General features: G+C 52.0%; 4 protein-coding genes across 6 annotated transcripts; all 4 read left to right on the top strand.

Annotated features, from left to right (window-relative positions):
* The first annotated feature begins 430 nt into the window (after positions 1–430).
* Hoxd11 (homeobox D11) lies at positions 431–2,598 on the top strand. Its single transcript, XM_090343077.1, has 2 exons — positions 431–1,211; positions 1,977–2,598. Exons 1-2 carry the CDS (start codon positions 431–433, stop codon positions 2,210–2,212), a joined length of 1,017 nt encoding a protein of 338 aa, XP_090199203.1. The 3' UTR covers positions 2,213–2,598.
* A 7,015-nt stretch (positions 2,599–9,613) lies between these two features.
* Hoxd10 (homeobox D10) lies at positions 9,614–12,958 on the top strand. Its single transcript, XM_090343076.1, has 2 exons — positions 9,614–10,568; positions 11,954–12,958. Exons 1-2 carry the CDS (start codon positions 9,614–9,616, stop codon positions 12,229–12,231), a joined length of 1,233 nt encoding a protein of 410 aa, XP_090199202.1. The 3' UTR covers positions 12,232–12,958.
* A 2,674-nt stretch (positions 12,959–15,632) lies between these two features.
* Hoxd9 (homeobox D9) lies at positions 15,633–18,008 on the top strand. Its single transcript, XM_090343075.1, has 2 exons — positions 15,633–16,668; positions 17,036–18,008. The coding sequence occupies exons 1-2, from the start codon at positions 15,858–15,860 to the stop codon at positions 17,275–17,277; spliced, it is 1,053 nt and encodes a 350-aa protein (XP_090199201.1). The 5' UTR covers positions 15,633–15,857; the 3' UTR covers positions 17,278–18,008.
* Positions 18,009–23,444: 5,436 nt separating this feature from the next.
* On the top strand, positions 23,445–24,872 carry Hoxd8 (homeobox D8). 3 transcript variants are annotated; one of them, XM_090342590.1, is made up of 3 exons: positions 23,445–24,035; positions 24,488–24,630; positions 24,709–24,872. In XM_090342590.1, exons 1-3 carry the CDS (start codon positions 23,462–23,464, stop codon positions 24,781–24,783), a joined length of 792 nt encoding a protein of 263 aa, XP_090198716.1. In that variant the 5' UTR covers positions 23,445–23,461; the 3' UTR covers positions 24,784–24,872. The 3 variants fall into 3 exon arrangements, with proteins under 3 accessions (XP_090198716.1, XP_090198715.1, XP_090198714.1); XM_090342589.1 differs by having other exon boundaries at positions 24,491–24,872; XM_090342588.1 differs by having other exon boundaries at positions 24,488–24,872.
* Positions 24,873–25,259: the final 387 nt, after the last annotated feature.

Genomic DNA, 25,259 nt, shown 5'->3' with positions numbered 1-25,259 from the left:
CCGCGTACTTAAAGCAGCGCGGGCGGCCGAACGCGGGCGGTCGGCCCAGTCGGGCGGTGGCAGATGCGCCCAGCGGTGGCAGCCGCTGGCGGCGCGCAGGTGACCGGCCGGAGGCGCAGCCTGGCCAGGGGGCGCCCAGGGAGAGCTGGCGGGAAAGGAGAGGCCGATCCGCCCCCAGCGTGCGCTCGTCTCGGCGCCAGGAGCCGTCCCGGGGTGTGTTGGCGAGCGCTGATATAGATATAAGGACATTTCTCTCCATGGCGTCACGTGACATAATTACCACCAGAATCAATCAAGATGAATTGCACGTCAGCGCCCGGTGGGGATTTTTGCTTAGTTGATCCTGGCCCAAGCCTCTTGTGCAATCGATGGCTCAGGTTGGCGGCGCGGGGAGCGGCCCGGGGCTTGCCGGCGTGCACGCCGCGGAGCCATGAACGACTTTGACGAGTGCGGCCCGAGCGCAGCCAGCATGTACCTGCCGGGCTGCGCCTACTATGTGGCCCCGTCGGACTTCGCCAGCAAGCCGTCATTCCTCTCGCAACCATCCTCCTGCCAGATGACTTTCCCCTACTCCTCCAACCTGGCGCCGCACGTCCAGCCAGTGCGAGAAGTGGCCTTTCGCGACTACGGCCTGGAGCGCGCCAAGTGGCCGTACCGCGGCGGCGGCGGCGGCGGCGGCGCGGGGGGCGGCGGCGGCGGGGGCGGCCCCGGTGGGGGCGGCGGCGGCGCCGGGGGCTACGCTCCCTACTACGCGGCGGCGGCGGCGGCGGCGGCCGCGGCCGCGGCGGCCGAAGAGGCGGCCATGCAGCGGGAGCTGCTCCCGCCCGCCGGCCGCCGGCCGGACGTGCTCTTCAAGGCGCCGGAGCCGGTGTGCGCCGCGCCGGGGCCGCCACACGGCCCCGCGGGCGCCGCCTCCAACTTCTACAGCGCCGTGGGCCGCAATGGCATCCTGCCTCAGGGCTTCGATCAGTTCTACGAGGCGGCACCCGGGCCTCCGTTCGCCGGGCCGCAACCCCCGCCGCCGCCCGCGCCACCCCAACCCGAGGGCGCTGCTGACAAGGGCGACCCCAAGTCCGGGGCTGCTGGTGGCGGGGGAAGTCCCTGCGCCAAGGCGACTCCGGGTTCGGAGCCCAAGGTGGCAGCGGAAGGAGGCGGCGGGGAAGGCGAGGGTCCCCCGGGGGAGGCGGGGACCGAGAAGAGCAGCGGCACAGGTAGGCACTGGGCGCAGGGGGAGCGGCTGGGCCGGGGGGGCCGCGGGTGGGGGCGGCGGGGGCCTCCCTCCGCTTGCGCCGTTTTATGTGCTACTTTATAAGCATTCGAAGGGGTTTATACATCCTATAAGATTTCCAGGGTCGTTGTAAAGCGTGTTTATGATAGGAAACCAATTTAGGTGGGCTTAAGGTAGACTTCGAGGGGGACATTAATTGCTGCAAAGAGCTTTCCCCCTACTTGGGGGGGGGGTGTTGAAGACCGAGAGAGGGAGCGGGTGGGAGGGAGAGAGATTTCCCAGACAGTTGGTGAGTGAGGACAAGGGAGCCTCCTGCTTTTACGGGAGGGGGTGGGCGATTCTTGCACTGGAGTTTATCCAAGCCGCGGGCTGGCGCGCACTGCTGGAGAGGAGCAGATGCCCTGGCGGGCGCACTCGTGTCTACAGCTCCTCGTGTTCCAGTTCAGAGCCTGACTCGCCCTCCTCTTCCCTATTTAGACGCCAGGATGGTTGTGTGTGTGTGTGTGTGTGTGTGTGTGTGTGTGTGTGTGTGTATGTGTGTGTGTGTCCGGGATTGAACACACGTTCACGCCCGCACTCTCCTGTGCCCGCCCATATATCATCCCCCCACGACGCAGGCAGGGCCTTTCAGCTGAGGTAGGGGACGTCCCTCGCGGGGCCAAGGCCTAACCCTCGCTCACTGGCCCAAGCCGGAGGGTGGGAGCTGGCGGACGAGCCTGTCTCACCCCTCCGTCTCTTTGCTTTGCAGTGGCCCCCCAGAGGTCCCGAAAAAAACGCTGCCCCTACACCAAGTACCAGATCCGCGAACTGGAACGTGAGTTTTTCTTTAACGTATACATAAACAAAGAGAAAAGACTTCAACTCTCTCGGATGCTCAACCTCACTGACCGGCAAGTCAAAATCTGGTTCCAGAATCGCAGAATGAAAGAAAAGAAACTGAACAGAGACCGTCTTCAGTATTTCACTGGAAACCCCTTATTTTGAGAGCTTCAGGAAGCGCCCCCTCCCCGAGCCCCATTCACTCACTCTCCTTTCCACCAGCCTGCCCTCCGCAGGCCCACTCTCCTTGGGTTTCATGACGCCTCTTCTCTGTGGAACCTCCCGATTCCTTCCCACGGTCACCTCTGGACCTCTCAACGACCATCACCGCAGCCTGAGGACGAGGCCGGGGACTTGGCCAAGCGGATCCTAATAAGGGGAAAATGGTAAATGCAAACGTCCCTTTACAATTTTTCCGCCAGTGTGCTGTGGTTCCTCCTCCCCCAGTCCTCCTGGGGGTGCAGTGGGGTCTGTAGAGAGCTAGGCCGTGAGGGCCAGAAGGCGATGGTGTTTTGTTCTGAGTTTAAGCGATCACTTCCCCCCTTCCCCTGAACGCAGATTATTTAAGCTCTGAGAAATGTACCTTTGGTCTGTCATATCAAGGCATGAGTCATTGTCTTTTTGTGTGTGAATAAATGGTTTCTAGTAAATTGGAGGTTATAGCTTCAATACACTGCATGAATTATCCCCTGAAGAAGTTTAGTGTCGATCAGGATATCTTAGTGGGCAGAGTTGACTGATAAGCCAGTGGAATGCTTTACAATTTTACAATAGAATTGTTCCTTGCACCCCTGTAGATTACACTATTTAAAAATAATAATAACATGTAAGTGATGTAGTTCTGCACTGATTGTGTGACCCAGCCAGGCTAGCACTGACTTCACCAAGCAGGCAATGAGGCTGGAACAGCAGGAACTTAAGGAGCAAATCCTTACCACTATCACTAGTCTCCCTAGTCTACTGAACTTGAAATTTCTGGAAAGACAAAGTAATTATTGAAATCTAGTTAGACAATCTGAATTATCTCCAAGTAACGAGAAGCCAAGGTTCCTTCCAAGAAGAAACCAAAATTACAGCCTTTAGGAGGGATAGTTTGCTATATGCAGTTAGTGGATGGAGTGGGCTTGAGGTCCTTGCTGGGTCATAGTGGATCTGGAGCAGAGAATGTAAGCTCCCCCCCCCTTCCTGCAACACCACATACTGGACTAAGGCCAGGGGCTGCAGACCTACTTCTACTTCTCACCACATTTATCCCTTCAAGTTAAAGAATGTGGTGAGAGCTGCACTGCACTTTATGTTGCAGGGCCAGGCCAGGCTGTTTACAAAACCTTGAACTGTCTAGACAACACCATAAAAGCCAAAGTTCTAAACAGCTTAATTGGGTTATATTATACACCTTCTGGTGGGCCCAAAAGAGATTTCCGCAATGTGCAATAAACTGGAGAAGTGAGAAAAGCTTCTCTTTCTCTGGAAAGGATGAAGTGAATCTTATGACTCTTAACTTTTCAGAAGTTCCAAGTCAAAATATAAATATATTAGATGCACAGTACCTCAAGTATCTTTGAGGAAGTATGCATTTTGAAATGCAGCTTATTTTTAATTACTAAGACTTTTTGAGGGAAGGAAAAACATAAGCACATAAGTGTATGCCTTTGAACTTCCAAAATGTCAAGGTCATCACCTTTAACCTCTTTGAATAATTAGACGCCTTAAAGTTCTTCTGTGATTTTCAACAGCCACCCACTCTCATAATACATGCTCACACATCCAGACCCATAAGAACATTTATGACCACACAGAATCATATTGGGAGCTCACCATAAATCGAAGAAAATTCCTAATTTCAGGATCAATAACCTTAATTTCCCTACAAACATTTGAGTAATTCAATAGCAATTACTTTAAAAAAGAATCATGGTTAAATTAAAATGCCTCTTAGCTTTTGCTTCAACTAGGATGTGCTGTAAATTTGGAGAAAATCTTAGGAAGTGGTCCCTTTTGCTAGAACTTAAATACAGTTTAAAAAATAATGTGTTTGAAGGGGTGGGTTTTGTCCAGACTTACACCTTAATGATATTTAAAAGCAGTTTGCCACCCCCAATAAATTATGGCACTCTGTAAGATGTAGAGCAAAATAAAATATATTTATATCTTAAAAAGCTTCCCTGGACTCTTAGTGAAAAACTGCAACAGAAACAAGGCAGACAATCAAATTATTTCTTTCGGAAGGGTATTCTTTTGCTTGGGATTCTAGACATCAGTTCCTAATATCAATGCTCTATTGGCTTTATCTTTCCAGAAGGTTCAAACTGATTCCTTTCTTCCTTCAGCTTTTTTTTTTTTAAAAAAACTACTTCTGTGTAAGCATGTGTGCCAGCCACAATAGCCAACCTATTACCAGTTTGCAGAGGGGCTGTACAGCCACACGAGGGCGCACTCACGTTCCAGAAACAGCTTTTGCCAAGAAGCTGAGGCACCTTATTTTTCCAATACTAGATTGTAATAGGCACTCTCAGCCCGTTAGAAGCAGGCAGCAGCTAAGGTGTTTGCTATATGTTTGTTCTCAGCAGCCCTGAAGTGTGCGAAATTGCATACAGAGGGAGAAAAAGAGGACAATCAGATTCCTAAAAGAGGAGATTGCCCCACCCCTATCGCTTGCCTTATGGTTGCCTTCTTAAAGATAAATCTGTACTATAGAATTATCTTGGTTTCATAGGATGCTGTCCACGAGAGATTTTTTAAAGACAAATATGTGCTTGGATAAAATATGTCATAGCTATTGCGAGTTAATTAAATGAGGAAAAATCAGTGTTGTTGTTGGTTTGAGTGGAGAGTGTTGTGAAGGGTAGGATCTTGCTTCTCCATCTCCTCAAAACCACACTCATCTAGTGAGCTCTCAGACCGCGGAAATGAGTACATGCCTTTTGTTTAACACAGAGTAGGGCTTCATAACTTAGCTGAGTGTATACCTATATAAAATAAGTTGCGTCCAGGCCGGGGTTGGGGAGGGGATCGTTCCGAACTAGGGATTCTGAAGCCTTGTGTGGTGCGGGGCTATCCCTGGCGACTGTGAAGCGCGGGCAGAACTAGAAGTTGGGGTGCTTGAGGCAACTGCCAGGCGGGCAAGGGTTCTTGGGGGATAGTTGATACTTCAAGGGTTTGTGGAGCAGGGAACTTGAGTTTGAAGTAAGCGGGCTTTGCATTTGATAGAAGCAGGGCTACCCTTCTAAGCTGTCCTGGGGCCTTGAGGTGCGGAGTTTGATTTTTGGCGCTGGATCTCAGGAAGAGTTTTTTCCACTGTGTACCTTCTCTGCCCTACCAAAGCCCCTGGCATTGAAGAGTGTGCCCGAGTCCCCGTCCACAGTCCAAAGAAGGGGGAGGGCTAGGGCCGCTCTAAACAAGGGCCGTGGCCCGCTTCCCCCCACGAAGTTCATTTGTGAAGTCCCCGCAGCCCCCGGAATTAACGCCGGCCTCGTTGGCTCCGCGGACTCGTCTCCCGCCTTCCGAGCCCTAGATCGAAGGCTCTGGGGGCGCGTCTGTCCGCTCGCTCGTTCGGCCGCCTTCGGGGGCTGGCACTGGCTTTCGGGGACGCAGGGGCGCCGTGATTTCCACGGCTAGGCCCAGCGAGAGGCGTGGGTGCTCCCCGCGGGTACACCCGGCTCTGCCTGTCCAGGCGCCGGTCCAGCTTAGCTATTGGGAAGCGACCTTTCCGTGAGCCCAATCCAGACTTGAGTCTCCAGGGGGCGAGGACTCCCGCCCCAAATGTCGTTGGGTTCCTCTGTAGGCGGTTCCCTCGGCGCGTCTGGCTGGGCCCCTTGGCCTTGGCTGGCAGCCGCCCGCGGACCCCGGCGGCTCCGCGGTGTGCAATGCCTTTCCTCCCGGCGGTGCGCCACGCGGACCCGGCTAGAACCAGGGGATTGGACCGGGATCTTTGGGGACTGAAGACCTGCCCCTCTCTGACCTTTCAGAGCGGGTAGGACCGGCGGAGGGAGGTCACGGATATTGAGGCGCCAAGGTCTCGGATTCCATTCCGAAGTGGAGGGAAAATGCGCGAAGTAGGAGTCTTTTGTGTGTGTACAGAAACAGGCTCTTGGCCGGCGGTCGGGCTTGCTTGTCTTCGTATGGCTTTGGTGGTAGTCTCCCAGTTTGCCTCCTCTATTCCTTTTCAAGTTGGTCCCACAGTGCTCTGAGGAGTAAGCTGGGGAGGAATCTTTTCATTTGTATCCTTCCTGTCTGTTCCCAAAGAGTAACCTAGCCCAGAGGCAAATCAAGGCTCTAATTCAGGGCCACTCTAGGAGCCCCCAGTTTCTCTCAGGCCTAGGACTTCCCCTCTTCTTTCCTGAGACATAGGGTGGGGAGGGGGAGCCAAATATTGATGACAAATGCTAATTTGCTAAGGCGACTCTTTTAAATTTTCTAAAAATAACTGTGCCTGAGAGGACATTTTGGTAAAAATATGAATATTCATGTCGTTTGTGGTACATTATTGATCTATTCTTAGTGGTAGCTACTTTCGCCGATTTAAAGATGATCACAAACAACTTTTTTAAACGATCTAAACAAAATAAAGATTCGCTTTTCGTAAAGCCACCATCTTTTAATTCCATTGGTTTCATCTCAGCCTTAAGATCTCAATGTACACTTTCTATTCTTCCCAACACAGATAATTCTCTTGAATTATCTCTCTTTAGCTCAAGTTTTAATGATAGAAATCTCTGAAATACTGACAGAAACTGGTCCCCACGAACTGGTCTAAGGGCAGATAGGTGAAAGAGAAAAAACATAATTTTGTGAGGACAGATTAAAATGTTATCTGATACACATCTTTTCTGTGAGTGAAAACCTACTCATAACCTTATCTAATATGAGGTGGCTTTGAACTAGAAGCTGCACGGATCTGACACAGAAGGGCCCCAAATTCAGAAAGCAGATCCTGCTTGTTCTAGTTCACTGAGGACCTACCCACTCGGCATGCACTAGCCTGGATGTTTTCTTCATGTATAAATAAAGATTATGAAAGGGTATTTGATGGGCATAAAATTCCTGATTAGATTGAACAGTCTTGCCTTGCTTGGGATAGGGAAAATTGAGCAATCTCTCTTGGCTGAGTGCAATGCAACACAATGAATGCTGGAGCGCCAAGCTTGCGTCGGGTGCATCGGGCACTTCGAACTGCCCTGGGCACGCTTAGCTGTGGCTCAGAACAGTGTCTCTACAATGTGAAAAAGGAAATTTGGGGGGCCAATCAGTGGATATTAGACTTAAATAGTCTCTTAGTAAGCTATAGTCAAAGGATTTCCCCCTCCCTCCCCTGCCTTTCTCAATCCCCACCCCCAAGCTTAAAAATAGCCACCCCTGTGGAAAGGTAATGTTTAAACCTCTGGCTACACCCGGTTGCAGCAGCCAAGGCAGTTAGAGGCGCCAGGCTTTTAACCTGACAATGATGTTGTATTTGAACAGCTGCCTAAAGGTTTAAAAGGTCTGTCTCATTGCCACCGCAGAGTTGTTGTTGTTGTTGTTGTTTTTAAAGGGCTTATTGTTTGGGCGAGGACACTAAGAGGGGACAGGCAAATTGGTCCCAAGGCCGAAAATAATGTTCAACGCCTGTTTTTACTGGGACAGAGGAAATATCTCTTTGGGTAGGGGGGGGACAAAGGACTTTGGGGGGCGATAAGATTTTTGTGCAGAAGCAGGCAGAATCTTAGGTCCCCCAGAATGTGAAGGCGCTGTAATGAGCATCAGACCCCAAAGAAATGTTCTGCTGAGGCGGAAACTAAATTTACCCACAAGTTCAGTCCCTGGGCCTGAAATCCAAGGCCAGCCTAGTCCTGGGTAGGTGAGTAAGAGAAGAAAACACGATGTCTTCCTGGATACCAGGGAACTGGTTCACGGTCAGAGGTTCCGGGGTCGTTTCACTTTCTTGGCTGCCGGGAAAGGCGGAGAGATGGCTCCCTCTTGCTTGGCAGGGCCCCTCGCCCAGGGCAAGTCTTTGGCAATCAAGGTTAAAGCTCCCCGCTGCTGTCCTGAGGCCTCGGCTTCCGCAGGGCGGCTCTCCCGCCTGCAACCAGAGAAGGAGGGAGGAAGTTGTTCAAGTTTCTCATAAAACTCTGAGTTTCCACGGTGGTAGCCGTGGTGGTTGTTCTTTAATGAGCTGGACCACAACCTCAGACCATATCCTCTTTATAGTACTTTCCCTCACCAGAGGAAACAGAACTAAGACTCCCCCATCGCCTTCCTCTTCACCAAGCAAAACCTTGTCTAATAATTTTAGGGATTATCCCAAACTATAAAACTCAAACTTCTGACAAAAGGATAGCTTTTAATATTTGACGATTTGTGTTAAAACAAAAATTGACCTTCTTGGTTGGTAGTGGAGGGGAAAAATCAATAGTATAATTTTCAATAATTCATAAAGCGAACGCCATTATGCTAAATCTTAACTATTAATCTTATCCTTTACAAAGTCTCGATTGATTTGTTAATAAAATATCTTCCCGTGTGTGGCAACAGAGGGTATAACTCTTTAAAAACCTTCAGAAGCAAGAAAATTACCAAGTAGCCCAAGAATGTAGATGAGAATTTTATTGATCGCCCTGATTCTTCTTAATATGTATTAATAAATTCCACAACCTTTTGTACCTTGCACTTGTCAGAAACCAATGCTTTTACAAAATCCATAAAAGGAAAACATATTTTTCTTCGCAGAAGAAGCAAATGACACCTTTGTATTTCTTCTCTCCTGCCTGGCCCAATTTCCTAAAACTTCTGGAGTCTTTGGGTCAGAGTTTTCGCCTTTTCTTTATTTTTCTCTTTCCCCCTTCTCTCTGCGCTGTGTTCTCAGGGTGCATGATTAAGGAAATCTCTGTTTAGTTCTCTCGCTGGGAGCCTCAGGGACGCATTGCGGACAGAGAACTGCTGGCGAGGGATTGTCTCCTGGCGGAAAGCTCCCAGCTCTTGGCCCCTCAAAGGTCAGGGTGTGGTTCCTTTGAAAGTCTAAGACTCTCTATGCTCGAGGCTCGCAGAGGGGGGCCCCCGAATCCTGGCTTGAGGGCCTAGAAAAAGGATAACTGCGGGGCTGGACCCGTCCTCTGGGCTCAGGGTCTGGCCGGCTGCGTGGCCTCTGGGCCCTCGCGGCCGTTTTCGCCTGCGCTTCCCAGGACATTTTGGCCCAGTCATTGCTCAGAGATCTTTTCGGCTGGACCCCTGGGTGGGGTGTCTCAGGATTGGGTGAAATCCACCTCGCCTTCCTGGCTGACCGGTACTGTGCGGATCTCCCTTCGCCTCCACCCCTTGCCCGGGACTTGGCCCTCTAGGGCACGTTCTGCCTGGTGTTTGTAGGAAAATGCTTCTGTGTGCTAGCGCCACTGTGCTACGGCTTTCCTTCCCGCGCGCGTCCTCCCGCCCAAGCCTCTCCTTCCACCGGCTGGGTCCGGTGGCCCCGGACGGGAGGCGCGAGTGGGGCCGGCAAGGCCAAGAGAGCCCCGGGGAGGCGGGCCGGCGGACCGCGGGTGACGGCGAGCCCTGAGCCGGTTGTCTCCGGCGCGCACTAACGCGGGCGCGTAGTAGATGTCGCTGTTGTCCGTGCTTACGCGGCCGGCCGGCCGGGCTCTGGAGCACGTGACCTGCGAGGAGGCTGCGGCTCAAGGCCATTTTCAAATCTCATTGGCTTGGTTGTCATGTGGTCGGCAGAGGCATCCACAATTACACGGGGAATGTTTTCCTAGAGATGTCAGCCTACAAAGGACACAATCTCTCTTCTCCAAATTCCTCCCCAAAATGTCCTTTCCCAACAGCTCTCCTGCTGCTAATACTTTTTTAGTAGATTCCTTGATCAGTGCCTGCAGGAGTGACAGTTTTTATTCGAGCAGCGCCAGCATGTACATGCCACCACCTAGCGCAGACATGGGGACCTATGGAATGCAAACCTGTGGACTGCTCCCGTCTCTGGCCAAAAGAGAAGTGAACCACCAAAATATGGGTATGAATGTGCATCCTTATATACCTCAAGTAGACAGTTGGACAGACCCGAACAGATCTTGTCGAATAGAGCAACCTGTTACACAGCAAGTCCCCACTTGCTCCTTCACTACCAACATTAAAGAAGAATCCAATTGCTGCATGTATTCTGATAAGCGCAACAAACTCATTTCTGCCGAGGTCCCTTCGTACCAGAGGCTGGTCCCTGAGACCTGTCCTGTTGAGAACCCCGAGGTTCCTGTCCCTGGATATTTTAGACTGAGTCAGACCTACGCCACCGGGAAAACCCAAGAGTACAATAACAGCCCCGAAGGCAGCTCCACTGTCATGCTCCAGCTCAACCCTCGTGGCGCGGCCAAGCCGCAGCTCTCGGCTGCCCAGCTGCAGATGGAAAAGAAGATGAACGAGACCGCGAGCGGCCAGGAGCCCACCAAAGTCTCCCAGGTGGAGAGCCCAGAGGCCAAAGGCGGCCTTCCCGAAGAAAGGAGCTGCCTGGCTGAAGTCTCCGTGTCCAGTCCTGAAGTGCAGGAGAAGGAAAGCAAAGGTCGGTATGAGCAGAGTTGCCACCCCAGCGGGGCGCGCAGTCCGGAAACCCGGCGGAGAGGGAGCGCTCGGGTGCCCAGCGCGGAGCCCAGGCTGCGGAGCTCAGCACCGACTTGGCAGGTGCTGCTCCGCCCGGCTTTTACAAGGGGAGATCTCTGCCTCTAGGTGGTCCCCGCTTCTCTCGCGCTGCTGTGGCCTTCCCCGCCAGTCCTGGCCCCATGGTGATGGCGCCCGGGCAGAGCAAAGCCTTGCCGGGTTTATTTTTCCTGAGCCAGACCTGAAATGCAACAAAAGAGCTCTGAGGAGACTTGCGGGCTCCTATACAGGGCCCCAGAGCCTCCTTTCCCCTGCTCAGATTTGCAATTCCAGATTTTCTTTACACCCAATGATCATTTTAAGGTGGTTTAAGGCACAGCATTTGTGTTCAAGAGCATACACCCCGCATCCAGCGAGTTTGGGGTCTTCGAAGGGAAGGAGATGATTGGGTTGGTGGGGCTTGGGCAGGAGAGCAGCGCTCCCTGCCTTTGTGGGGCTAGCTAGGTAACCTTGGCTTTGTCTGGGGAAAGTGCTGCAGGCTTCTTCACAGCCCATCCACAAAGAGGGCAAAGGCAGAGCGGGAAGAACGGGATCTGCATTGCCCACTTTGTAAGGCCAGCCTTAAGGCTGGACCAGGGCAAAGAGTCTGGGGTTGGGGGTTTTGAGCTGAAACTTGCCCTTCCAGCATCCAGAGGTGGGCCACACTAGGGGTTCCGTTTCTGGAGGAGTGCTTTTGTGCAGGAGCAAAAACACTTGAGAATTCAGGAAATTTTGACGAGTGCAAAAATGTCCAGGCAGGGTGAAGGAGGTATCATTTCTTTTTACTTTTTATCTTTTATATGAGGCTAGGCACCTATAAACTAAACCTGGATAAGGGGCTCCCTGTCTGTCTAAGAGAGGTGAGGAAGAAGGGGTAGACTTGGAGACCTGAGACTGCAGGGAGGTTGGTAGGCTTGCCCAGGCCATGGTTTCCTTCACTCCTGCCCTGTCAAGAGGTGATAACCTAGGATATTGCTAGAGATCCTGGAAAGTTCATTATACTAATGTTTTACATGAGTCAGAAAGTTGTGTGTGTGTGTGTGTGTGTGTGTGTGTGTGTGTGTGTGTGTGTGTGTGTTTAGAGAGAGAGAAATCCTTGATGCAGATATCCTCTGATTGTGTTACTTTGGGCATTTAGTTCTAATTTGGCATCAGTTTAAGGTGCACTCAGGGCCCATCTCTCTAAGTAATGTTTAATATCAAGTATTGCCCAAAGTGGCCTTCCTGTCAACAGGGTCATGGCCAAGGGTATATTTCAACAGACAGCGAAAAAAATTCTTGATTTTTTTCTTCTCCCTTTAATTTTGTTAGAGGAAATCAAGTCTGATACTCCAACCAGCAATTGGCTTACTGCAAAGAGTGGCAGAAAGAAGAGGTGCCCTTATACTAAGCACCAAACGCTGGAATTAGAAAAAGAGTTCTTGTTCAATATGTACCTCACCCGAGAGCGCCGCCTAGAGATCAGTAAGAGCGTTAACCTCACCGACAGGCAGGTCAAGATATGGTTTCAAAACCGCCGAATGAAACTCAAGAAGATGAGCCGAGAGAACCGGATCCGAGAACTGACCGCCAACCTCACCTTTTCTTAGGCCCGAGGCCAGTGAGAGGCCAGGATCAGAGAGGGGAACCGCATTCCAGGGCCCAGTGCTGGAGGACTGGGAAGGCGGAAACAAAACCTTCATTGCTCTTTGTTTTTCGTTTTGTTTTGTTTTGTTTTCCTGCTAGAATGTGACTTTGGGGTCATTCTGTTCGTGCTGCAAGTGATCTGTAATCCCTATGAGTATATATATATATATTAAAAAACTTAGCACGTGTAATTTATTATTATTTTTTCATCATAATGCAGGGTAATTAATACTGAGCATTTTCATTTGGGTCTTAACTTATTGGAACAGTGGAGCATTCATCTAACCATCCATCCATGCAACCATCCAGCAATGTGACTTTTTCATGTCTTTCCTAACACAAAAATTCTCTGTATGTGGTTAGCCCATGGACTCATGGCATTTTGAATACATCTAATCTTTAAAAATTATATATATATTAAAAAATAAGAAAACCCACAAGCTTTGGGGAGGGGGACTAAAAAGCACATTACAATGTATCTTTTCACAAATGAACTTAGCAATGTCCTTGATGAAATGGAATATTGACAACTTATGCCTTGTAGCCTTTCCCTTGTGGTGCATCTGTGGTTTGGTAGAAGTACAACAGCAACCTGTCCTTTCTGTGCATGTTCTGGTCGCATGTATAATGCAATAAACTCTGGAAACGAGTTTGCTCCATCTGCTTTCTGAAATGGAAATATTTTATGGTGGAAATGAAAGTGTTTGGGGACAGCTGGGGGTAGCAAAAAGGGAGAGATGGAAGAGAAAAGCTGGAGAAGACTAAGGTGTTGGAATTTGACAGGGACGGGAAGGGTGGGGGAAGAAGAGTCCAGTTTTCATAAGTGGAGGAAAGAAGAGAAGAACCCTGTCTGCAATCATGATAATACACTGGTTATCTCAATGGGTCTAGTTTCCCAGTAGCCTGAACCTGGTAAGTAAGCCTGAGTCCCCAAGTGGTTTCTTCCTCTCAGTTCCCACTTGTGTGTTTTCTTCTCTTCAGTTTTGGTTGTGTGTGTATTTTTTTTAATGCTTTCAGTGAGATTTTGGTGATTTCTGGATGAGGAACCATCATCAGGGGCTAGGTTGAGACTAGTCTTGCCCACCTGGAATCTGCCTGGCCTCCATTACAGGAACAAGAGTAGCATCAGTCTTTAGCATGGCATCGGATCCAATTTTGCTCCCCCTTTGCTCCTCCCTATCCCAACCTGAGTGCAAGACAACCAGGCCCCAGCGAAGCCAAGGTTGGGTGAGTTTTCCCCATACCGCTTTGCCTTGGTTTCCTTGTGAAACAATTTTATGCTTAGTTATTGTCTTTCAGTCATCCACATGAAAAAAATTGAAAGGAAATAAGAAAGCAGTCTCCCCCAATCAAATCTCTAGGTATTTGATTACAGAATGATGGTTGGAGCTAGTGTATATAAGAGGCAACCCAAAATGATGCAGAAAAGGTCACTGATAATGTATTTTCAACTGAACACAACTTACCCTCAAGTCCAGGGTTCCATTTACAGCCATGGCTTGTGAAATTCTCACCAGCTTTTGTAGAGTCTTCACCACTGAGTCCAGATTTATCTAGTCCTGACAGGGAAAAGGAGGAGAGGATTTGGAGGGAAAAACGGACAGAATTCGTCACTTCAGGTCCTTACTGTCTTCAAAGGGTCTCCAGTAGTTTCAAGGAATTTCACAAAGCAGGTCCTTCTCATCCCAGCCTCTTTCTATCTAAGAATAATCCATTTAGGCTTCTCCAGCCTCAGATCCCTAATCCAGGGAGCCTTTGGGTAACTCACCGTTTATTCAATTTTAAACTTCCTTCCCAAGTTCCAGGACAGAAGTCTTTAGGGATATCATTTCTTGGGAATGAGGGAGAAGGATCTGAATCCCCCTTAGATTAAGAACACTGGAAAAGATTTGCCCCCAGATTTATTTTGGGCGAGGATAGTTTTTCCTTGGCAGTTTACACACACACACACACACACACACACACACACACACACACACACACACACAGATGATGTGGGGGATCAACATTAGCTGTTATTAGCTGTTATTAGGGGGGCATGTCTCCGAGGCAAACCTATGCTACAGGAAAGGGCAGTCCCTCTGGAACAAAATCAGAAAGCCATTGGCAAAAAGCAATCAATCAGGCAATAAGTAGCCATTACCCCCTTTCTTTCTGGGGATCGAGATGAGCTGGGAGCCCTCCAAGGGTGCCCTAGGCGACTTGGAGAGCGAGGAACACGCTCCCAGCCCTGCCAGCTCCCGGCTTTTGTCTGGGCTCCCGGCGGAGCTTCCGAGGCTTTGTACCATGGATTTGGGAGTGACAATGGACATTTCTCTCAGATTCAAGGCTGCCCAGCTTTATCTTTGGAATCAAGGGGGAAAATATTGGGAAGGGAGTGACCCAAAGCCCTGGCCAGACTCTTCTTTTTTCTTTTTCCTTTTTTGTTTTTATTTCCCACAGACACCTTCGAATCCACTTGGAGGCCTCGTAGTGCGACCGGGCCCCAAGCCACCCTGCTCTGGGAGCGGCGGCTCCCGCAGGCCTCACTTAGGCAAGGCCAGCGCCGCGGGTGGGAGAGGGCCCGCGGGGGCGCGTGGGTCTTTTCCCTCTGTGGCCTGTTCTCTTCCAGGGCCTCACAGCCGCCCAGGAGAAGACGAGGAACCTTGGCCGTCACTGTCCGAGCCCAGCGGACTTCACCACTCGCCTGCCCTTCGGAGGGCACACAGAAGCCCCCCTGCTGCTGTTGGCTGGACCGGGCCGGGCCCGCGAGCCAGGCCGCCCCAGTTCACCCCTCGGGCCTCAGCGTGCGCCCAGCCTCACGTCGAGGATGTGTGTGGCTGCGCGGGCGTGTGTGAGTGTGGCAAGGGGAGGGGGCCCTCCAAGCTGCTCCATCCGTCCGTTTTATTAGGGACACATTAATCTATAATCAAATACACCTCATAAAATTTTTATTGAAAGGCATAATATCATTACAGAGGTCTTCCACCTGTTTTAAACAACACGACAAGCTGTGAAGGAGCGTGTGTGGGTATGTGTGGGGCGGGGTGGGTGTAGGGCGACAGACAGGCGAGGGGAGAACAGCTCCCCTCGGGCGCCAGGGGGCTGCCCCCGAAGGCCCGCCTGCCTCGGGCGGCCCCGGATCCCTCGCGCCCGGGACCGCCTGGGGTTCAGGCCTAGAGATAGGTGAGTGTGAGACCACGCGGTCCAAGGCTTCGAGCCCAGGAGCTGAGAAACCCGGGTCGGCACAGCGGGAGCCAGGGCGGCCAGGGGAGACGAACAAATAGTCCCCAGCGCCTCCTCCGGCCGCGCGCGGGCCCAGGTTGCCGCCAGCGCCCGGCGGACCGGGCCAGGCCGAGCGGGCCACCCGGACCGAGGCCTGCGGGCTCTAATTGCAGCGTTTATGTTGATGATGATTTTTTTTTTAAATCACAGCAGCCCCCAGTTTAGCGGACTGATTTACTCCGGGTATTGGTAAATATGATCACGTGGGCCGCGCGACCAATGGTGGAGGCTGCAGCCTGCGAACTAGTCGGCGGCTCCGGCGCCGGCGGGGAGCGGCTCGGCGGCGGGCAGTGTAACCTTGGGTGGGAGCGCGCGGCGCCTCAAAATGTCCTCCAGTGGCACCCTCAGCAACTACTACGTGGACTCGCTCATAGGCCATGAGGGCGACGAGGTGTACGCGGCGCGCTTCGGGCCGCCGGGGCCCGGCGCCCAGGGTCGGCCTGCAGGTGTGGCCGACAGCCCCGCCGCCGCCGCCGCCGAGTTCGCCTCCTGTAGTTTTGCCCCTAAATCGGCCGTGTTCTCCGCCTCGTGGTCCGCGGTGCCGGCCCAGCCCCCGGCGGCGGCGGCGATGAGCGGCCTCTACCACCCGTACGTGCCCCCGCCGCCCCTGGCCGCCGCCGCCTCCGAGCCCAGCCGCTACGTGCGCTCCTGGATGGAGCCCCTGCCCGGCTTCCCCGGTGGCGCGGGCGGCGGCGGCGGCGGCGGCGGCGGCGGCCCGGGCCCCGGTCCCAGCCCTGGCCCGGGCGGCCCAGCCAACGGGCGCCACTACGGGATTAAGCCTGAAACCGGAGCGGCCCCGGCTCCAGCCGCAGCCTCCACCACCACCTCCTCTTCCTCCTCCTCCTCCTCCTCCTCGTCCTCCTCCTCCAAACGGACTGAGTGCTCCGCGGCCCGCGAGTCCCCGGGGAGCGGCGGCGCCGAGTTCCCGTGCAACTCGTTCCTGCGGGACAAGGCGGCGGCGGCCGCGGCGGGGGGACCGGGGCTCGGGGCAGCGCTCGGGACCGGGCCTGGGGCGGGAGGCTCCGCCGAGCCCACGGCGGCGTGCAACGATCACCCGAGCCCGGGCTGCCCGCTGAAGGAGGAGGAGAAGCAACAGCAGCATCCGCCGCCGCCGCCGCCGCAGCAACTTGACCCAAGTAAGTGCAAAAGAAATTGCCCCTGATTTATTGCTGAAACCTGTAAGGCTCGAATGTGCAAAACTGATAGTTTTACTAACCTATAAAAACGTCTAGACGCCTACCCAAGCCTAGGCGAGCAACATGCATCCATAAAAAAAAAGCTTCCCATAACCACCTACCCTGGGCGCACGGTTTGTACGGTAAACAGAGCGCGGGCATTAAGGCTTTTATGATAATTCCCCCAAGTTGTGAAAAGCGGCCATCCTTGGTGAAATTAATTTAACGACCTCTCTTCCCCACCCTGTCGTCTCTCTCTCTCTCACACACACACTTTCTGCCTCCCCTCCGCCCCTCGCTCCCCTCTAACAAACCCCCCTCTTCGTAGACAACCCGGCAGCGAACTGGATCCACGCTCGCTCCACCCGGAAAAAGCGCTGTCCCTACACCAAATACCAGACGCTAGAGCTGGAGAAGGAATTCCTCTTCAACATGTACCTCACCCGGGACCGGCGCTACGAGGTGGCCAGGATTCTGAACCTCACAGAGAGACAGGTCAAAATCTGGTTCCAGAACCGTAGGATGAAAATGAAAAAGATGAGCAAGGAGAAATGCCCCAAAGGAGACTGACCCGGCGCCGCGCCCGGCCGGAGCGCCCACAGGCAGCGAGGGGCTTTGCTTGTGGTTGTTTTGTGGGTTCTTAATTTCCAGAAACTTCAGCGATTCAAGACTCCCACCCTCCTCCCTCCCTTTGTAAGATAGAAGTGACTGTGTGGTTGGTCTCTGTTGGGTTATTTGGGACACTGTGTTTGCTCGTTTATGTGTTGGAGAAACCAAGTGGCTTTGGAGTTTCGTTCTATCCCACGCCCTCCCTTTCCTGCTCCTTGGTTCCTTAGAAAATGCAATATTTTGTGACTGCACGCTGGCTTGAGGAACCCTCTCCCGTGTAAATATCCCTCTTGTTTTCTGGAAAGTGCTGTAATGTAGTCTCCTCCCCTAGCTCTTTCCAAACAGGGCCTATGCGCCCTAATTCTGAGAATCTGAAGGCTGAGCGAGAAACTCTGTACACTCCTGCTGCTCGCCCAGGCCTGGGTCTGGGTCACCTACCGGATGGAAATCCCCTTTCCTCAGGGAGCCGGCAGGCCCTCCTCCCAGACCTTGAGTGCGGTGTAAAGTTTCCCAAGGGCTTGGGTGGGTGGAGGGGTTTATTCTAGTGTGCTGGGGCACCGGCTCTCTCTCGGGAAGGGCTGAGCTCCCAAGAGCTGCCTAGGGTGGTGGCCCTCTCCATTCCTGCCTGGAAACGGTTGTAAATGTTCTCACTTCCTACCAATAAATGCTGATCTGATCAAATGGTGCCCTGACACTGGCCCTGAATGTTGTGTGACTGCTCTATCTCTCTGCGAAATATCGTCCAGACCAGACAACCCTGGGAAGGTTGCAGCCATTCAGGGCCCATCCACCTGGCCGTTCTCTCTGACGAACCTCTGGGTTTCCCTTTGTGTGTGCAAACCAAAACCGGGGTAAAGCCTCCCGGGGAAGGTCTCAGCGTCCTTCCTATCACACTTGGCCTTTCAGCCTCGCAGAACCGGTGGCCCCGAGTACCGGGCGCGCTTGCAAATAAGGCTTTGGCATACCTCACCTCACCTCACCCGGGCCACCCTCCGATCCTGGAGACCCAGCATCTAACCCGAGTCTCCCAACACGGGAAAGGTAACTGGGCGCTCCACAAGCTCCCGCAAGCTAGCTGGTTCCGAGAGGTCCCAACCGGTTAGGCTGGGAGCTCCAGCCCCTCCCCACTCCAGCTCCAAAGTGACCTTAGCCGATCAACACGGTCAAAGCACTCCTCTTGTCCATCCTTATCCCGCCGCCCCTTTCCCTCCACCCAGCTTCTGTGTATGCTTAGCCCCCAGCTTGGCCCTCGGCGGTCTGCATTCAGAGGCTAAAATGAAGGTCATTGTAAGTGAGGGTTCTGGCCCAGCACAGCCTTTGCAGGCCCTAGAGGAGGCGGTGGCGCCGGGCAGCCTGGGCTGGGCGGAAGGGAGGGGGCGGTGGCAGAGATCTTGGGGCTCCTGATGAAAGAGGGGGCTCGAAGAAAAAGCAGAGGGGGGATGGGAGGGAAAGCCAAGGGCCAGATCCGGCAGAAGGTGTCCCTCCTCCCCTGCAGCCAGCCAGATACCTAGAGCTCTTTGAAAACAGGAAGAGCCAAGGTGTCATAAAGCCATCGGGCTGGCCAGACGTCTGGAGGTAATGAGTTTACGACTGGCCAGGCGCTTCGCTTTGAAACCATCTCATTTTGATGTTGGTGGAAGGACAGGAAAAATGCAGACAAAACTGGGTCTTAAAGTCTGGACAATAAAATATAAACAAAACTGCGTTGGACCAAGAAGTCAGGGACTTGGGGACCTCTGGGTGAGATGTGAACACCTACGAAATAAAAATGATGGAGGGAGATGATGTTCTGATTTTGAAAACAAGTCGAGCATCAGAAGTAGCTTATGACCAGTGGCTCAATAATTTTTTAACTGTGGCCATGGTCTAGCTGATTCTTTGAAAACAAAATAAAACCAGAGAATACCACACCACCTTGTTACTTGAGAGTAGGAAGGTTAGTAATTTGGGGGCATTTACTCCATTCAACAGTCTCCCAGGAGTGTGGGGGGTGGGGACAAATGAACTTCATGGCTGTTCTCAAAAATACTGAGCCCTGCTCTCCAAACTGCACAGCTAAAATATTGGTATTTATATCTGTTCACTTATTACAGATACACTCATTACAACTGAATTGGTGAAAAGCATTTCTGAAAGACAAGGAAAGAGTAACACTGATTTAATAGCCTTTCCTTTTTTAAAAAAAGGCACATGGATTGCTTAGTGAGTTCTGTGCATTATGCGACTTTGATGTAAAACAATTAAATCCCATTTGTTATTCACAAAATTCGAACAAACACAATTCCAGCAGGGACTTTCCAGATAGCCATGCAGGATCCAGCAAAATGGCTTTTACTTCAACCTCTCTCCTTCCCAATTGCCTGACTTAGTATGCTTAAAACACTAAAATTAGAAAGTTAAGTAAGAAGTATTTTTTGGCTCATACAAAAAAACAACTTGCAAAGAAAACTAACTACAATTATTGGTTTCTATAATTTCTATAGTGTCTTGGCCGTCAAAGTGGCTCATTGGAAGAAGAAAGGCTTATCTTCAATCAGCATTTAGAAAGTTGTGATTTTCGTTAAATCTAGACTATCCAACAATTGTGCTTAAAAATCACATCTACAAAAGTAGAGCCTGCTTTGTTTGGAAATAGAAGGGTTGTAGTCTTTAGGCTTGGGAGCAGAAATTACAATATCCTTGATATTCAGGAGTCTCTACTTGCTGCACTTGACTTGTTGACAATCCAAGAGATGAAGCTTTATTAGTGTCAGCGGTCCAAGCCTTGTTCTCAAAGAACAAGATTAGAATTGGTTTCAGGCTCATAAAAAGGAAGTTAAATTCGACCGCCCTAGTTGACATTCTGTCACTAGAGGGCGCTATTGCTCCACTTTCTGATCTCATAAAGCAAAGCGTTGCCTTGGAATAAGGATTTGATTAAAAATATTTACAATCTTATTTCAATCCCAAATTAGGATGAATTTAACAAAAAATAAACAATGTGAACTATTGAATTATCCAGCCATGTTCATTGAGCATAACATTTTGGCCCAGTCAGGATTTCAGAAAAATCTGGACAGTGATACAGCTGAAAGTATAAATGTTATAGCAAATTAATACATTATATCAAAACAGAAATGTGAAAAGGCTTAGACATTTATTTACTAAGTTAGTTATCCTCTTTCTGTTCAGATTATAAACATAATGCTTAATTCTTTTTTTTAAAAAAAAGGAATGTGGGGAGGGTAATGGGTACCAAGACATGTGAAAGGGAATCAATGTACGTGAATTAATGCACCTTCTATCTGGCAAATATCATGTAACCCTTTTACTAATTACAATAAAAAAATGCAAAAAAAGGAATGTGTCCTAAGAGGAAATACATGTAATGTTTTCTAAATTAGGATTGAATGTGCAGAACAAATTTTGTTGTGTTCATGTTTGCTTCACACAACTCTTCAAAAGTGCTATTGACATCTCGGCTTTCTCTTTTTTTCTGCTCCCAATCTATTCATTTATTTGTGGTTCAAACATGTGTAAACGTGCCCACGCCCACCAGTGAAACAAAAAGGCACAACTACGAAGTTCACGCTAAGGCTCTATTGAAAATAACTTCTTAAAGTTATATATTTATTATCTTTAAGTAGTTGTACAAAGGAGTTACTGTTCAAGAAATTGTTTTATGAATACAATGCATCTTATTCTGCAGCATCCCTCTCATCATTCTCCCGAAAATAAATTTTAATTATATTTAACTATAAATGAATTATCAATAAATCTTCAATTGTCAAAATCAGTTGTTCCCTTTCAAACTTAAGGCTACTAATAATACTCGACAGAGGAAAAAAAACCAAACTTGCCTTTGCTTCACCCCAATAACATGTCCCTACTAATGTAATATTTCAATAAAGTATCTCCAGATTCATTAACAATCCGTTTACCTTCACCATTTCCAGGCATTCCTGTAGAAATAATTGAGTCAGACATTGTTATTATCTTGTCGACTTTATTTTATTTTCTTCATTTATAAAAGTAATAGTCCACTCTGATCGACCTCAGAATGACGTTCACTCAGGCCGGGAACGGATGGTAATGGAAGCCTCAGGCCTGCAACTTCTGGAGGCCAGTCTGGGGCTTTAGACGTTCGTATTTGTCGTGGAAATAAGGGATGGTGCGTTTGAGCGGACGCAGGAGCATCCACGACGGGATGGGGCGAGTCTTCGAGGTTTGTTCTTAAGGGGAGGGAGCTTAGTGTCCTGGGGACGCTGGATTATCCCGAAGGAAAGGGGGCCCAGCACCCACAGAATCACGAAGAGGCACACACACACGGGGCAGAGACCGTCCTATTTATTGGACATTAAAACCGGAGAAGAGCAAAAGAAACGAGAAGTGTGTGGGGAAGTGGCTGATGGTGACATGCCACAAGTCGCACTGGACAAAGCTGGTAACAGAACATGCGTCCATTCACCCTGGACTTGCCCACAGGACTCCGGCTATTTCTCTTCCTCACCGCTCACCAAGTAGGCTGAGCCTCCGATTTCTTTGGGGGGAGAAATGAGTAACTTAAGGCTGAGGCCTGCACCGACCTTCCACTGCTATTTCATGGGCTTGGCGGATGAACTGTACTCCTTAGCCGAAAACGGGGCCCGGTGGCCTGCAGCTGCCTGGAACCGGCGTGATCGGAAAGCCCCCGCGGGAGATTCAGGGGAGAGGTCGGGGTGCACGCCCCCCCCCCCCGCCCTCCACCTGGAGCGCCAGCCCGCCCGGGTCCACTCTGCCCCAAGAAATGCCACCCACCCCAGCACCACCCCGGCTACCCAACGGGGGGCTTCCCCACTGCGCACCCAGTCCTCCCTCCGGCCTGCATTCTCCAGCCTCGCCCCCCCCCCCCGCCCCGCCTGCTCCTACTGCTGACGTCTGTCAAGGGTGAAATGATGGAAACTATATTCATGGGCATGATTTCCATTAAATATCAATTAACCTGGGAGCCGCGGCCAGGCACGCCGTGCGTCAAGGGTAAATGTACATCTCCACAAGGCCCGCTCAGCTGGAAAAGCAGGACTGATTCGCTTTGATAACGCCAGGTTTGGGGGGCCACCTTTGTAGCCTTTCATCAAACCACCTACGTGGGCCTGGTCGGGTCGGGCAACCTCGTATGGCCATATTTCCCGCCCCCCCCCCCCGGGCCCAGGTCCCTCCCAGGCTGCACCCGCGTGTTCAGAAATGCCCAAGCCCTGGCGAATCTCTGCTGGGTCGTTCCCAGGAGGCTGGGAAGCCTCCCGGGAGTGACTCTCAGCTCCCCCAGTGTAAGGTTCTGCCGCGCCCCCTCCCCGCGGGCTGCAGTGGGTTTCCCCGCGCGGGGCGCGGGCGAGTCCTCGGCGGCGCGGCCGGATGGGCCCCCTTTAAGGCCGGCGGAGGCATCCCTGGGCGGCGTGAGGCGCCCCGCCCGCGCCCCGCCGCCTCGCCGCCGCGTGGATCCCTCCGCGCGGCTATCTCGCCCCCCATCTCGCTCCCACTCGGCGCAGTGGAGGGGTGCGAAAATGCCTCGCCGGCGCGCACCGGGGCGGCAGCCTCGGCGGCGGCGGCGACCGCGGTGGGAGGGGGCGGAGGGGGAGGTGAGGTGAGAGGTGGCTCCGGGCCGGGGTGTGTGGTCGCGGCGGAGGTTTGTAAACCGAAGCCAGAGTGTCCCCGTGGGCCGGGCCACTTGCTTTTTTTTTTTTCTCATTCTTCTCCGGGTCCCGGTGTGTGAGCACGGACCGGTGCCTGGGAGGAAGCCGCGGAGGCGGCGGGCCAGGTCACCCGGGGCGTCGGTGATTAAATTGCGGCCGAGCCGGCGCGCGCCGGGGGAGGCCGGGAGAGGCCGCGGCGCGCGGGGGGCTGGGCGAGGCCCCGCGACCCGCGCGGGAGGCGGCGCGACGCCGAGGCGGTGACACCAGCGCCGGGGCATGAGTGCCCAGTAGCGAGCGCCCGGGCGCCGGGCCGCAGCGGCGACGCGCGCGGGGCGGGCGAGCGGGCGGCAGCAGCGACGACGCAGCCCGGCGGCCCCGGCGGCCGCCCCAGAGGCCCCCGCGGCAGCGTGGCCGGCCGGGCGGAGACGCGCGCTCCGCTCCCCCGCCTGCTCCGCGCCGCCGGCCCTCCCGCGCCTTGGCCCCCGGCCGCCGCCCCGATGAGCTCGTACTTCGTGAACCCGTTGTACTCCAAGTACAAGGCGGCGGCCGCGGCGGCGGCGGCGGCGGCGGCGGCGGCGGCGGGCGAGGCCATCAATCCCACTTACTACGACTGTCACTTCGCGCCGGAGGTCGGCGGCCGCCACGCCGCCGCCCTGCAGCTCTATGGCAACAGCGCCGTCGGCTTCCCGCACGCGCCCCCGCCAGCGCACCCGCACCCGTCCTCGCCGCCCGGCTGCGGCGGCGGGGGCGGCCCGGGCCCCGGCCAGGACTACTTCCACCCCGGCGGGGGCAGCCCGGCCGCAGCCTACCAGGCCGCCCCACCTCCTCCTCCGCACCCTCCGCCTCCGCCGCCGCCTCCCCCCTGCGGCGGGCTCGCCTGTCACGGGGAGCCCGCGAAGTTTTACGGATACGATAACTTACAGAGACAGCCGATTTTTACGACCCAGCAAGAGGCCGAGCTGGTACAATATCCTGACTGTAAATCGTCCAGTGGTAATATTGGCGAGGACCCAGACCACTTAAATCAGAGCTCGTCTCCTTCTCAAATGTTTCCCTGGATGAGACCACAAGGTTGGGATGCATTTTTTTTTTAAACAGAGGGGAGAAGGGGACAAATCTGCTTTCATCTCACGTTCTAGCTTTAAACCTCCCTTATCCTCTCCCTCTGCCCTTCCTTTTCCTTCTGTGGAGCCACAGTGGCTCTTACTCATAAAGTAATACAGACTTTTTTTCTCTCTCTCTCCTTAAAGTAGAAACCGTGAAAAGATGATGGGGGACAGAATAATCGCCAAGACCTTGTCTTTGCTTCTCTTGCTCGCACACCATACACACACACACACACACACTCACGTGTATATATTCACAAATACGTGTGTGTGTGTGTGTGTGTATATATATACCAGAGCTAAAGAGAGCTGTGTATATTTCCCCCTTAAGCGTTTCCACCAACAAGCAGAGGCACCAATCACATTTTAAAAAATTCATTTCCCCCTCCTTTTTTTGTTTTTATTTGCTCTAATCAGCAGCTCCAGGTAGACGAAGAGGAAGACAAACCTACAGTCGCTTCCAAACCTTAGAGCTGGAAAAGGAATTCCTTTTTAACCCTTATCTGACCAGGAAGAGAAGAATCGAGGTTTCCCACGCCCTGGCCCTCACAGAGAGACAGGTAAAAATCTGGTTCCAAAACAGGAGAATGAAATGGAAAAAGGAGAACAACAAGGACAAATTTCCCGTTTCCCGGCAGGAGGTGAAGGACGGGGAAACCAAAAAAGAAGTCCAAGAGCTGGAGGAAGACAGGGCCGAAGACCCAACGAATTAACTTCTACCTTTAAATTTTTACCACAGACTATTAAAAGTAATGATCAACATATGCTGGTAGACACCACCGATTTTCTTTTCTTTTTTTTCTTTTCTTTTTTTTTTTTCTGGACAGGACCTTACCTGTGTTTTAAGCTACCTTCATGTCACTGCTCTTGAGATTTCTACACTTTCAGAGGGATTTGGGGAGTCTTAAAAGAAGTTTCTCGTATAGTATAGAAGCTGTCCGTAGCTGTCCTATAAAAGGGTAATTTGATACTGACCTTGTAGCTATATTTTTATAATGGTGGTTTTTAATGTCTGAGCTGGTGATTTGTCTCAACAACGTAAACTTCCTAATGATTAGCACTAAATGATTGAGTATAAAATGCTTTATTAATCAAACAAGTGCACTTGAACATTTAAACTTTTCTTATGATGAGTAAATTAAAAAGAAGTCTATTGATTTTTAAAAAATTATGCTGGCAGAATATTTAC

The sequence above is a fragment of the Megascapheus bottae genome, chromosome 12, assembly GCF_031878675.1.
Source record: "Megascapheus bottae isolate mThoBot1 chromosome 12, mThoBot2.hap1, whole genome shotgun sequence".
Taxonomy (NCBI): domain Eukaryota; kingdom Metazoa; phylum Chordata; class Mammalia; order Rodentia; family Geomyidae; genus Megascapheus; species Megascapheus bottae.
Note: the sequence above shows the minus strand (reverse complement) of the source record. Positions and strands in the feature narration are given on the sequence as shown.